General features: G+C 51.2%; 1 protein-coding gene across 1 annotated transcript; it reads right to left on the bottom strand.

Annotated features, from left to right (window-relative positions):
* LOC125524541 (probable xyloglucan glycosyltransferase 7) lies at positions 1 to 4,232 on the bottom strand. The gene is made up of 5 exons (XM_048689581.1): positions 3,145 to 4,232; positions 2,152 to 2,460; positions 1,748 to 2,038; positions 1,539 to 1,652; positions 1 to 1,108 (listed from the first exon to the last, which is right to left on the bottom strand). The coding sequence occupies exons 1-5, from the start codon at positions 3,898 to 3,900 to the stop codon at positions 470 to 472; spliced, it is 2,109 nt and encodes a 702-aa protein (XP_048545538.1). The 5' UTR covers positions 3,901 to 4,232; the 3' UTR covers positions 1 to 469.
* Positions 4,233 to 13,243: the final 9,011 nt, after the last annotated feature.

The following is a 13,243-nucleotide window of genomic DNA, read 5'->3' as shown; positions in this document are numbered from 1 at the left end:
TGAGCATGTATCTCTGATAATTAACTGATTGATCGTGGCAAAAAGTACAAGGCGAAAACAAGTATTATCTTCATTTGAAGGTAAAGTCTGTCAACATGCAACAAAGGACCACCCGTCATCTAGGCACCCCCCCACCCCCCCAAAAGGGTTTTGATTTCTTGTTTCTTACAAAAGAATTTCGACGTACCCGAAAGAATAAAAGCGTCTCCCAGGCTTTTCTGATGATGATGATGATGATCCAAAGCTATATCTATCTACATTCTCCACATTTCAGTTTGTATGCTCCAGACCCCCCACCCACCCTAGGGCAGGCAAGGGATCAGAGAGAGCGAGCGAGCTTCCTCCTGTAAGCATCACACAGGCATCAGACGTTGCCACCCTTTACAGAGGGCTCCTCTGATGCCTGCAAAGTAACGAAAAATAACCGCCGTCGTAACGATCTTCGGTCGCTGCTGTCATGGTATCAATGTCACTCCACTTGCTCGCCGATCAGGTCGAGGCCCATCACGAGGAAGGAGACGCCCTGGAACAGGAGGAAGTAGAAGTGGATGCCCTGCGCCGACAGCACGCTGCGAGCCGCCGCCGTCAGCAGGAGGAATGACAGCGCCAGCTCCTTCCGGTAGATCCTGTTGTGCTTCTGCTTCTTCTTGGGGGCGTCCTTTTTGGGGAGCGACGAGTCCTTGGCCGCCAGCCCGGCGAGGTCCGGCGCCGACCCGACCCTCTGCTGCTGCTGCGCGGTGTGCTTCTCGACGAGCGCCACGAGGTCGCCCTCGGAGGAGCGGCCCGACTTCTTGGTCACCACCCACTCGTAGGCGCTCCCGAGCTGGAACAGGCCGGAGATCATGGCGTTGAACTTGGTCACCGACATGGTGTTCTCGAAGAGGAGGTACGGGACGATGAACGGGAAGGACTTTGGGGATGGCAGGATGCTCATGATGGACATTGTCGCTGGAATGTAGCATACCACCCATGCGGGAAGCTCGGCCTCGGGGACGAACATTGTCATGGGGAGGATGACGCAGAAGAGGGTGAATGAGTAGAAGGGCAGGATGAGCTTGCGGAGGAGGAAGAATAGGAATATCAGGTTGCACTTCTTCCAGAATCCAATCTGCAGCACAAAGCAAGCAGCATCATTAGGCCAATTATCCATACATGCATTACACAACACACGACAAAATGGCGCTAGAATACAAATTAGGGGACAAAGATAAGAACTAAAGATGTGCCGGCATGAATGCGGTAGGATATATGTCAATAGTTCTACTTCAAGTGAACTGAAAAAGTTTTTTCTGTGTGGAAATTGACGACTACTTGAGTATAAGAGGGTGAATGTAACTTAACTAAATTTTGTCAAACAATTATGTACAAAAGCATTCTACTTGATGCCTCTTGACAATTACTGCATCTTGTACATTCCTATAAATCCAAAACATGTTGCCAAGCTGTTGGCTTCTTGCAGAAAACTACATTTTAGTGAATAAACATACATGGCTGGACATTTTAACTTTCATAGTGCGTCATCAGAAAACGGCTCATACCTTGGATTTTATAATGTCCACAAAGCAGAGTCTAAACAGCTGCATGGGGCCTGAGTGCCACCTGTGCTGCTGCTTTCTGTATGCCTCATATGATTCTGGCAACTCGCATTGGCACTGAAAGGAAAGTTACAAAAGTTAAATTTTATGACTTTTTAATCTCTATGCAAAGGTAAACTCTGCATAAGTCATAGGGAAATTTGTGCCAGTACCTCAACATCATTCAGGTAGAGGAACTTCCATCCCTTGAGATGTGCCCGGACGGCAATGTCCATGTCCTCCACCGTTGTCCTCTCCATCCAGCCACCGGAGTCCTCAAGAGCCTTGATTCTCCACACTCCGGCAGTCCCATTGAACCCGAAGAAGTTGAGAAACGCTCCATTCACCTGCTGCTCCACCTCGAAGTGGAAGCACAGGTTTATGTTCTGTAATCTGGTCAACAGGTTCTCATCGTTGTTCACGAACGACCATCTCGCCTGAACCAACCCAACATCGTCCTTCCCCTGGAGGTCGCACATTGAATTTTGTCAGAAAGACATAACTGATAGGCTTGACTGTCAAATAATTGAAGCAGAAATACAACTACAGCAGTAAGAATTGGTCAGTCGAGTCGAACCTTGAAATGGGGCATGGCGCGCTTGAGGAAATCCGCCTGTGGCTGGAAATCGGCATCGAAGATGACAACATATTCATAGTCTTTCACATAGCTGCAGTTCATTGCTGATTTGAGGTTTCCAGCCTTGTATCCGTCCCTGATCACCCGGTGCCTGTACACTATCCGCACGCCCTCCCGCTGCCATTTCTCAACCTCCTCCTTGATGAGCGCCGAGGTGGTAGCATCATCGGAGTCGTCCAGCACCTGCACCAAGAAGTTTGACCTTGGCCAGTCGAGAGCGCAAATTGCGCCAATGGATTGCTGGTAGACCTGCAGGCATCCAAATGAAATAAGTTACCAACTGAATTGGACTAGTGTTCTTTTTACAACAACAAAATATCCTTAAGATTTCCCAAAAGAAGTGTACTACTCCCTCCGTCCCAAAATATAAGAACGTTTTTAACACTAACATAGTGTCAAAAATGTTCTTATACTGGGACAGAGGGAGTAGTAGACAGTTGATTGAATTTTAGTACGTATCTTTTCTTAGCCACTTCCCAAATTAAGTAGGTTGCTATAGCTTGACATCTTGATCTCCAATCACATGCCTCCTCAATTATTATCTGGTGACCGGTGACGACAGACTTCTAGTCCGAGATTTGGATTAATAAGTGCGCCTTAAAGAAAGTAGAGATGATATGAATCCCAACCGCAAACCAAATTCGGCCTTTTGTAAAGCAAATCACGGAGTTTGTTGTTGTTGGTGTGAGATTCATATGAAGTACGAGCACATCAACGTCAGAGAGCGAGCATCCGAGTTGTGGTTGGAGAGCTCGGGACAAAGATCCGAACAAAATGCAGTCTACGCTTAACCCGAATCCCCAGAATGCAGTCAGAGAGCATCTTCCCCCACTCTACCTGGAACTGGAATTTAGGCTGTCCTACTCGCATCGTGGAGCTCCAATTGCAGCTCAAGATCGATTGGGAAGCAAGGGGCAGATGATTGGAGCTTACCTCTCGCTCGTTGCACATGGGCATCTGCACGAGGACCATGGGGAAGTCCTCGTCGCCGGCCTCGACGTCGTCCTTGTCGGCGGCGATGGGCACGGGCTTGATGCCCCGGAGCTTGATCCAGAGGCAGCCGAGGCAGAGGACGAGGCGGTCGACGCTCTGGATCATGAAGAGCACGACGCAGGAGTTGGTGAGGAACTGCAGCGGCGGCGCGATGTACTGGAGGCGGACGCGCATCCAGCCGGCGTAGGCGGCGGCGGCGAGCCCGTCGACGGCGAGGAGGCCGTCCATCGCGAGCTGGCCCGGCATCTCGGGCATCTGGGGCATCTGGAGGTGCCAGCCCTGGAGGTAGGCGGCCACCTCGACGGCGAGCAGCAGCATGGAGAGCACGACGAAGACCCTGAGGCAGCCGTAGAAGCGCGCGCGCAGGGCCGTGCTCTCCCCGGGCGCGGCGTCGCCGTCCGTCCGGCCCGCCGCCACCCGCCGGCGCGCGGCGGCGGCGACGGCGAGCGCCGCGGAGGCCGCGCCCGTGAGGCGCCCCGCCGCGCGGTGCGCCTTGAGGAGCAGCACCCAGGTGATCTGGCGCGCGTTCTTGCCGCGCCCGGCCTTGCCGGCCGCCAGCCCCGCCGGCGACCCCGGCACCGGCTCCTGCTCCATCTCGGAGATCGACCAGTTGGGGTTCTCCATCTTGACCACCACCGGCGTCCCGCCGCCCCCGTCGCTCAGCCTCGCCTCCCTCCCCCAGAACGACGGCGCCATTGTTGCCACCCGACCTCGCCGACCTCCGGCAGACAGCAGCAGCAGCAGCCAAGAACCCTCCTCAACCAGGCAGCCCACGAAGAATGGCTTCTTCCTCCTCCTTCTCGGCCCCGCTTTACCCGCTCATAGAGGACAGCAGCTGGACGCCCTTAATAGCCCCCCCTGGACTGGAGGAGACACCCGCCAGAGCACGCACCGCGCGCAGAGCAGCAGGCCACGAAGGGGGGAGGCGGGGAAGAACAGCTCACCACGTCGCTCGCTCGCTCTCGCTCCAGGTCCAGGATACGATACGAGCTCCCCCTCCCCCGCTTTGTTTATTTGTAGCCTCGCCACCGCCGCGTCGACCCCTCCTACCGCCCGACCCGGCCGAATAAAAAACGCTCCTTTGGCGCCCCGAGACGCGCGCACACGACCGACCCGCCCGCCCGGCCGTGTCAAGGTGAACCGAAACGAGCAGCGGAGCCGGTGCCGGGTTTGGACGGACGCTTCGACGCTGTTTCGGGCCGAGATCGCCGTGTATTTCCTCCCTGGCGGGCGAGATGAGATCAACGTGGGCGCGGTGCGGGCGAAGGAGTTCGGCGCACGTCGGTGTATTCGTTGCGTGCGGTTGGGCCGCGGCCTGGGCTGTCGCCTGTCGGTGCCACGGCGGCCGGCGCGCGCGCTCTGGCCGGCAGCTTGCTACTACGTGCTGCATGCCGCTGCCGCTGCCGCGCCGGTCAAAACGGCCGGGCGGTCAGGGTCCAAGGTGGGAAATTCGGGGTGTGCATGGGGGCGGATTACGGGCCAAAAATATTGGGGAAAAGGGCAAAAAGGCTGGGATTAGATTAGATCTGCGCCACTTGGCTGGAGATGGGGACAAACTGAGCCGCGATTCCATTAACAAACGTACTAATCCGTGGTAAACAACAAAAGGGAAAGTGATCGGCCGAATCTCTGAATACCCGGGACAGGATTAGTATCTCTGCAACTAAACAGACAAATGGACACGCAAACGTGGAGAAGATTGACACTGTTTGTCTGCGGCATTTTTACACCGGGGGTGCTCGAGGGATCCGGCTTGCCTGCTCCCTCCTCATGCTCCCATCTGTGCTTCCACTCCATTTTACGGCTGTTTTTTTCTTTTTTTCTTTCTAATCTAACCATCTCCCCTCATAATTTTAAGGAGGTGGGGTCAGGCCTTATTTTGTTTCAATCAAATCATGCCACGTATGCGGGAGCACGGATGGGAGCACGCTGGGGGAGCAGGCAAGTCTCGTCCGTGCTGGAGGTACGTGACGGGGTGCAAAATGTCAGGTAACGGTGGGGTAGAATGTGATCACCTATATGCCCGTAGGCGTGTTCACGGACAGCGACCGGTCACTCTTTATTTCTCTGCATCCGCAGCTGACCCTCTCAGATTCTACACCTCCAATCCATGCTACCCATGCAACGTGATCGACATTTACGTACACGCAACTTGGACATGGCAATAGCAAACATATATATTGGGGACAGGAAGTTTCATCATCACCTAGATACAACCGGACACAAAACGTTCATCGGCACCTAGATGTGATAAGCCTAACCGATAGATAAACTAGATAGGTAGATTATTGCGGAGGAGGAGGTTGTTGGACTTCACTATTCCTTGCCGATTCCTTCCACTTTGGGTCATCGGAGCGCCGGCAGTACTCCTCCGCATAGGTGTCGGCGGCTGGAGGGGGGGCGTCGTCGGTCGTTGGTCGTCGTGCCGTTGTCGGGCGAAGATGAGGACGAGTTGATGCCGACCAAACGCTGGGCGGAGGGGCCTACTCATTGGCAAGCCGGACGACCGGTCACCTTCTCCTTTGCAAGGCATACGGACTCCTTGATGCCGAGCAGGATCGCCTTTCCGATTTTGCGACGGTGATGACAAGCGTTCATCTTCCCAAGGTCAGCGACCAACGGATGACATAGCGGACCTGCGGGTTATGTAGCAGTCATGGGGAGAAGCGCCCCCGGGCCGGCTGTCTCACGTGGTGTGCAGCCCGCGCCTCCGATTCAAGCATCCTCTTTCACAAAATCGATGGTGTGGCAATGAGTACCCAACGTCGTCCGCAATGAGCAGGGGCCTGAGGGTCGCGGAAGATGACATATCTGGACTGGCGCAGACCACGACGGGTCGCGCGTGGTCGGCTACATTGCCTCGTCGGGTGACTGGGGATGGCGCGGAGCTCGAGCTCTCGCCCCTGTCCATATGCGACTAACGGAGAGCGAGGTCCTCATAGTCCAAATCCTCTTGTAGCAAGGCGTCCCAGTCGATGGGATCTACCTTGTCGCCGAATTCGTCATCGAAGTCGATGTCGGAGCTCACCATGGTTGCGCAAGGAGGGGAGCAGACGAGAGTGGAGTGGAAGGGGAGCGAAGAGGGCGAGAGTGAGGGCTAGGGTTGTGTCCAGGTGGGGATGGGTGGTGTTTTGTGGGGACATGGTGGGCCATCATGGGTCGGTGTGACATGACGTCCGCGTCCGGGCGTGTCTGGTCTGCCTCATATCCTTCCTAGATATGGGCTAGGTTTGGGGGGCACCTGTCAGCCTAGACGTTTGGGTTGGCTATGCGGGATCTGGATGGGTGAGAATTTGCGGTCCGGGCGGTGACTGGGCTATCCGCCTGGACATTTGGGGACGATATGAGGGCTCCAGTTGTATATGCTCTTAGTAAGAGTTGTACCTCCCACAAAAAAGTAAGAGTTATAAGAGCATCTATAGGCGAACTCCCCAAATTGACCGGGCGGACACAGGACCACTGACCGGATAGGAGAGGGAAGGAAAAAGTTGACCCAACCTAACCCCTCAAAGCCTCACTACTAGGGAAAAGCCTAGCAGCAGCGCGGGCGGCGCCACAGCTAACTTGTAGCAGTAGCGTGTGTTGACACACACTACTGCTATACATGGTTAGCTGTAGCGTGCGTCGCAAACAGCGCTACTGCTAATTAGCTGTAGCGGGTCTTATACCCCGCACTACTGCTATTACTTTCAAAAACAAGACAAAAAATCTCGATCCCGTGCATGCTGTCAATGGCAGCAATGGTAAGATCTAGCGATGATTGGCGTCGCCGGAGGCATGAACGGACAGCGGAAGACCAGATCTAGCAGTGGCTGTTGGAGAGGGCCCGTTTCTATGGCAGAACCAGGCCGCGGCGTGGGGCTCCTCTTCCCGACCATGCCAGATAGCTCCGGGTCATCCATGGCGACGACCTGCACGGGCATGGACATGGGAGGGTGAGTCAAACCAGAGGGAGAGAGAGAAAAGGAAAACCGAGGGAGAGAGGAAGGTGATGTAGGGAGCAGCGGAGCTAGTCACCGGTGGCGAGGTGCTCCGGTGTGGTGGCGCGGGGCGGCGGCCTCCTAGACGTCGGTGGAACACCGGCGAGCTCCTAGACGCCGGTGGCGCGAGGCGGCGGCCTCTTTCAGCGCCATGGAGGAGGATGGGTGCATGGGCAAGAGGTCCATGTGAGAGCCTATGGAAAGTGAGAGGAGAGAGTGGTGGAAGAGAGGAGGGATTTGGGGGAGGAGATGGGGATTCGGCCGAGGATATGGCGACTTCACCTACCTCGTACTTAGTAGTAGCGAGGGGTATAAAACCGCGCTACTACTATCAACTTAGTAGTAGCGCGGGTTTATACCCCTCGCTACTACTATGGCATGTGTCGGGGGGCACGGTAGAGACCGCTTAGTAGTAGCGAGGGTTAAAAACCCGCGCTACTACTATCAACTTAGTAGTAGCGAGGGTTAAAAAACTGCGCTATTGCTAATTAGCAGTAGCGCTTCTTTTTGTGCCGCGCTGCTGCTAAGATTCTGTGTATAAGGTTTTCCCTAGTAGTGCCTCCTTGAATTCCCAGGCTATCCGGCACTCCTCGTATTGCCCTCATATATGAGATGAGTATGAGGAGTGCCCGGGCGTGTCCGATCAGTGGTCCCGCGTCCTCCACATAGGATTTGGCCAGCCACAGAGCATCTTTTTCATTCTCTCTCTCTCTCTCTCGTTCTCTACCAATCACATGCATGTGACCGGACATATACGGAAAAGTGAGGGACATGGCTGCGTGGACGGACAAATAAGAAGTGAAAACGAACATGCCCAGCACTGATCGGGCGTGTCCGGGGACATTTGAGGGGCCAAATTCGCCCAGTCCAGCTGTAGATGCCCTAACATGAGTGTTTTTTTGTGGTGGATGTGTACCCTTTGACTTTTGTCACCAACAATAATCACTCTATGTAACCACAACCCTCTTTCCATATTCATACGTAGATGCACAAATCTTCCAAGGGTTCTTGAAAACTAACACCAACAGTGTTGGAAAACATTCCCAACTTGGTTGATAGTAATATTGCCAACATGTGTTAGTCTTGCATGTTCGGCCTACCTCTCCATAAACCTAGTCACCTCTCTCACACCTCTCCTCCGTCCCTCTGCCGGGGTCAGATGATGTCTTGACCAAAGGCCTCAAGGCGGGGGGCTCTTGTTGATATCCCATCCCGGAAGATCACCCGGGTCCTTCTTCGATGGAAGAGGACGACATGTTATGGGCCTCACAATGGATGGTGGCGACAAATGCTCGTGTCGTTGTCTCATTGTGGTTGGTTGTTTCATGGGAGGCAAAACTAGGTTGATGGTTGTGAGGGTACCGTGGGTCATGATAGTCCAAGAGTGTGGATGGTCGACTCTATTATAATAATTTGATTTGCCTTAGGTCGCGATCAATAGGGTGTGGTTCTTAGACGAGGGGGTCTGGACCGAGGCCTTATCGCAAGCTTGGGTATCTGCCACAACGGTAATCGACTAGGTTGAGCCATCACGAGTGCCCTAGCGACTGGATGTCGTTCTCTCTAGGTCGAGCTTGCCTGAGTGAGGGCAGCTCTGCCTCGACAGACAGCGCGAAGGAAGTCAAGTTTTGTGCCGTGCTTCCTTCATCTTGGAGTGGAGTAGTTGATTTTGATCCTGGATGTTGACAACATTGGTGGCAGTTGTTCCTCACGTGTTGTTCCTCCTAGTAACGAGGATCCTGGATGTTGACAACAGGTGGTCCCGAGATCTTGACAATAGGATAACATGACCCGAGGAGGCCTAAGGGACAAGATGTGGTTCAGAACCACCCGGTAGAATCATCCCGAGCGCAAACTGAACCGGTAACCCTAACTTTGACCAAGTATACAAGGCAAGTTAGGAGCCTCCAAAAGAGGGAGACTATAGAAAAACTCTAGAGCTAGGTCCTCCTGACTCCTCTCCCTCCCCACTGCCAAGCCGAGAGACTTGTAACCCAAGAAACATGTCTCTCCGGTCATCTTCCAGATCTCCAGCGAGTCCCCAAACAATAGAACACCAAAGGCAGGACCGCAGGAGTAGGATCTTACCTCCTCCCAGGGGGCCCGAACCTGGGTAAATCCCCTATTCTTTACCTCACCATCTTGATCGCCCATCCCACTCCCCCCTAACAAATCGGTCGTCCCTCGACGACACCGCTGCTACGAAACACTGACACCCAACAGGATGAAACTCCATCTATGGAGGTTGCTGACGAAGATCTGTTTAACGCTTCATCGATCTAATAGTAGAGGGATGGGTGGTGACACCGTGGTTTTATCCAATTTCATTCCCTCAGATTGGTAAAGGCCCTATGTACTGACTACCTATCTTCAATGATATATGATAGAATTACAATTCCTATCTATTGAGCTTGGTTATGGGTGTTTGCTCCCGCATGACCTCTCCTTCGGTGTGAAACATGTTTGCCTTTATATAAGCCGTCGAGGGCCAGTAGTCTGGTAGCTTACGATATGATTAGGTAATTCTAAAGTTACAGTGAACAAATCTCCTACAGCTTTTTCTTATTCCTTACGAGTCTCTACTAATAGAGCAACTCGTCCTTATTCCTTACGAGTCTCTACTTGAGCGCAACGCGTCACAAGACTTGGGAGTCCCTAAACACTTAGGGTAGTGATATGACTTGGTCGCACCATAAAGCTTCCCTCTCCGAGTGGGTACTCTTACTCACCGACATCCTCCAACCCTACTTGTGTTCTATCCTCCACCCCTTTGGCATGGTGGGAGCATGTCGTGGCCAAAGGCCTCGTGGCGGGGGCTCCGGCTAATAACCCCCATGGAAGGCACTCATTCCTTTCGTCTGAAGGAGGATGCCATAGCTATAGGCCTCGGCGGGCACTGTAATGTTGGAGGCAAGCGGCATTATCTCCTTTGTGGGGATTGTTTGACGGTGGCAACATTGGTTGGTCCTTGGGAGCATTATAACTTCCGTGAAGTTCTTTGCCAATCGGGAGCATACTAACTATCAATTCGTTCACCATGTATGAAGAATGTATTCATACAGTTGCCGGGATGATGGAAAACTCATGTTGGTTCTTGTGCATCGAGGCGAAAGCCTTGATCTGTTCGTCATTGGTTGGATTGCATAACACTTGCACGTCATCTCCATTTCCGAATGAGTTGTTTGGACATCTCAATAGTGATCTCTAGGGTAAAACATGCCTTTTGGCATTCACTTGCTGGTTTCAACTGTTAGAGATATGACGGGCAAATCAACAAGACAAAGAACGAAAACAAGCATGAGGCACGAGATTTAACATGGAAGACCCCTCCAACACGAAGGGAAAAAAACCATGGGCGTCAGCCAACAAATCTTCACTATATCGGGGGAGGTTACAAACGCCGGGGATTTACAACTGATCAACGTATCTCGTGCGGCGGCTTACAAGAGGTATATATAACACAGGTGACCCAGATCAATACTGCTCCGTACCACTTCGGCCCAAGCCTACCGACGACAGGCCTCGCTCCGCTCGCTCGTCAGAAGTTAGCTTTTGTTTTTATACTTGAATTTGTTTTGTTGCGTAACAACACCAACAACGTTGTCATAGGAATGTTACATCATTTTCGAAGGTGCCGCCCTACTATCTGCGTTGTTCGTTGTTTGTTGATTTGTGTTTGATTGCAAGTGCTGTGGTTTATGGCGCTAGCGGTGGCGGGATTCATTCCCCGAAGTTAGCCATCATGCATGTATCGATGTATTGATCGAGCCTCGCTTGAATAGATTATACCACATCTTGGAGACCAGGAGGGCGATCCTTCCACCGTCAAAAAAGAATGAAAATAAAAGAAAAGGAAAGTTCTCACGCGTCCATGAGACCATGACACGAGCTTCTGACAAAATTAGCATCCTGTTTAATTAGCAGTCAGTGGGCTGTTTTACAAGTCACAGGTCAGAGACAGCATCATGGCTGCCACGCTTAGTCTAGCTCTAGCATCGAGCTTCAGGCGACGGGGAAAGGCAGTTAATGGAGGAGGAGGAGGGGACAGGGTACGTGGAGATCCCAATCGCGCAGGAGCCCATGGCACAGTGGCGTCGCCAACCATGCAGTGGATATGCTCACGTTTAATGTCCGGTGCCTTGCTTGCCCCAGGGCCACAGCTGCTGCTGCCATTAACTACGCTGCTTAATCACTAGTCCTGTAGCGGTAGCTGCACGCCTTTGCCCCCGCTGGCTGCCGCCAGTTTTATTCCATTCTTGTTTCATCTATAGTAGAAGCGATCATCGTTCCAAATTTCCAACAGTTTCTCTTGTCTATTGACAGCAGCTTCGTTATCTTCTTTTAGGGCACTATTCTTTGGTTCCTTGCTAACTGTAACGGGCTTCTTGATGCTTTTCTAAGGTAGACCCTAAAAAGCGGGACATTTGTGGCGCTGATCTGAGGAAAGATCGCCGCGCCGCGCTGCGATCTGATGCTGATAGCTTTATAGAAAGCGATGAGAGAGTGGTACCTGTCTGAATTGTAAATGGCTTCTTCTTCTTCATGGTACACTTGATCTCGTGATCTCGCTGGTCCCGAGCTTGTTTATTTGATTTCTGTCATTGGCAAGCCCCATTTTCTCTCTTAGTGTGGCCCAACTTGACAAGCGTCGGTCGTCGAGTTCCACGAACAGTATCAATCAATCAAAATTACACTTACACCTCAGTAACACTAATGGCAATGCGCGTGTGACTCACTGCGAAGAGGCTGGTTAATTACTTAGATCTGCAGAGAGAAACTTGGCATGATTCACACCCGATCAAGGTTGACACGGGCGGAGCCGACGGTGGTGACAGAAGAGAAGATCGAGATCTCCCCAGTTGACCTCGAACGCCGGGGAAATGCAGATCTCGATGGTTATAGTAGCTTGGGTTTCCCCGAAGTGAGAAGCTGGCAGCACTGTTGTCAAACAAGAGATTCCCATCAGCAAACGTGCACTGGAAACTTCCTTTGGGTCCCAACCTGTAGATTATGCCATCCAAGGACAGTAAAATTGTTACTCTACTTTGTCATCAAGCCCAATGACAATGGCGTGTGGACTCACTGAAATGATGTTTAGTCGTCAGTGCAGATGCTAATTAACTCTCCACCATGTGGACTGGCTGCTCCATCCAAGTAGTAGTAGTAACTCACCCGGCCGGGGAATATTCGTAGGGAACCAAATATAAGGTCTTACTTGGTGCTTTCTTCTCTAAATGTCTCTATAATTCATGTTTTTACGTGTTGTCAAATTGACAATTTTCAGATTTAGTTCTTTGAGATATCCATGATACATGACACGTCGTTTCATCAATTTTTTAATTTTGGTTTTGAGTTCCAGCATTGTAAGTGGGGTCTAAATATGCTATGAAAATCCACAAAAATGCAAAACATCTAGCCATTTGGTTTGATGAATCGTCTTTTAGTAAATGGACCTGAATTAATCAATCATCACAATGATACCTAATTGGATCACAACTACTACCTCCGTCCTGGTTTGTTGGTTCCCTTAGTATTTTGTGCAACTTTGACTACATTTAACTAAGAAAATAATAATGCATGTCACCAAAAATTATATCGTTGGATTCATATTTAAACATAGTTTCTAGTGATATTGTTTTTGGTTACATGCACTAACATTTTGTTAGTTAAATATAAAGTCAAAATTTAGCACAAAATGTGAAGGGGGCCAATATATAAATCAGACATAGGTAGTATTCGGTATTCATATTTTACGTAAATAAATCACAACTGTCAGATCATAATAAGTCCTGATATAACATTTTAGACACATAAATCACGTCGCTTGTGTGATACCTTATTACCATGCACCAAAGTCAAAGCACTCAGGCATTCATGTTGGGATCATATTTGTTTTAATTAAAAGACATACACCGAGCCCAACCATGATATATGTGTGGAACTACCAAAACATATAGACGAATTTGTGATGTATGCAATATTTATATAGTTATTGATTAGGGTGCCTCTTTGTCAAGAATAACTAACATCCAACATAATTTACAAAATTGTTCATAGAA

The sequence above is a fragment of the Triticum urartu genome, chromosome 1, assembly GCF_003073215.2.
Source record: "Triticum urartu cultivar G1812 chromosome 1, Tu2.1, whole genome shotgun sequence".
Taxonomy (NCBI): domain Eukaryota; kingdom Viridiplantae; phylum Streptophyta; class Magnoliopsida; order Poales; family Poaceae; genus Triticum; species Triticum urartu.
This window is presented reverse-complemented; position numbering and strand designations above follow the sequence as displayed.

What these genes read in the sequence shown, in the direction of transcription:
- LOC125524541 (XM_048689581.1), bottom strand. Translation starts at nt 3,900, where the DNA reads ATGGCGCCGTCGTTCTGGGGGAGGGAGGCGAGGCTGAGCGACGGGGGC. An exon ending in CCATGTGCAACGAGCGAGAG is followed by an intron (nt 2,461 to 3,144) that starts GTAAGCTCCAAT and finishes GGATGCCTGCAG; the next exon opens with GTCTACCAGCAATCCATTGG. An exon ending in GCGCCATGCCCCATTTCAAG is followed by an intron (nt 2,039 to 2,151) that starts GTTCGACTCGAC and finishes TGCGACCTCCAG; the next exon opens with GGGAAGGACGATGTTGGGTT.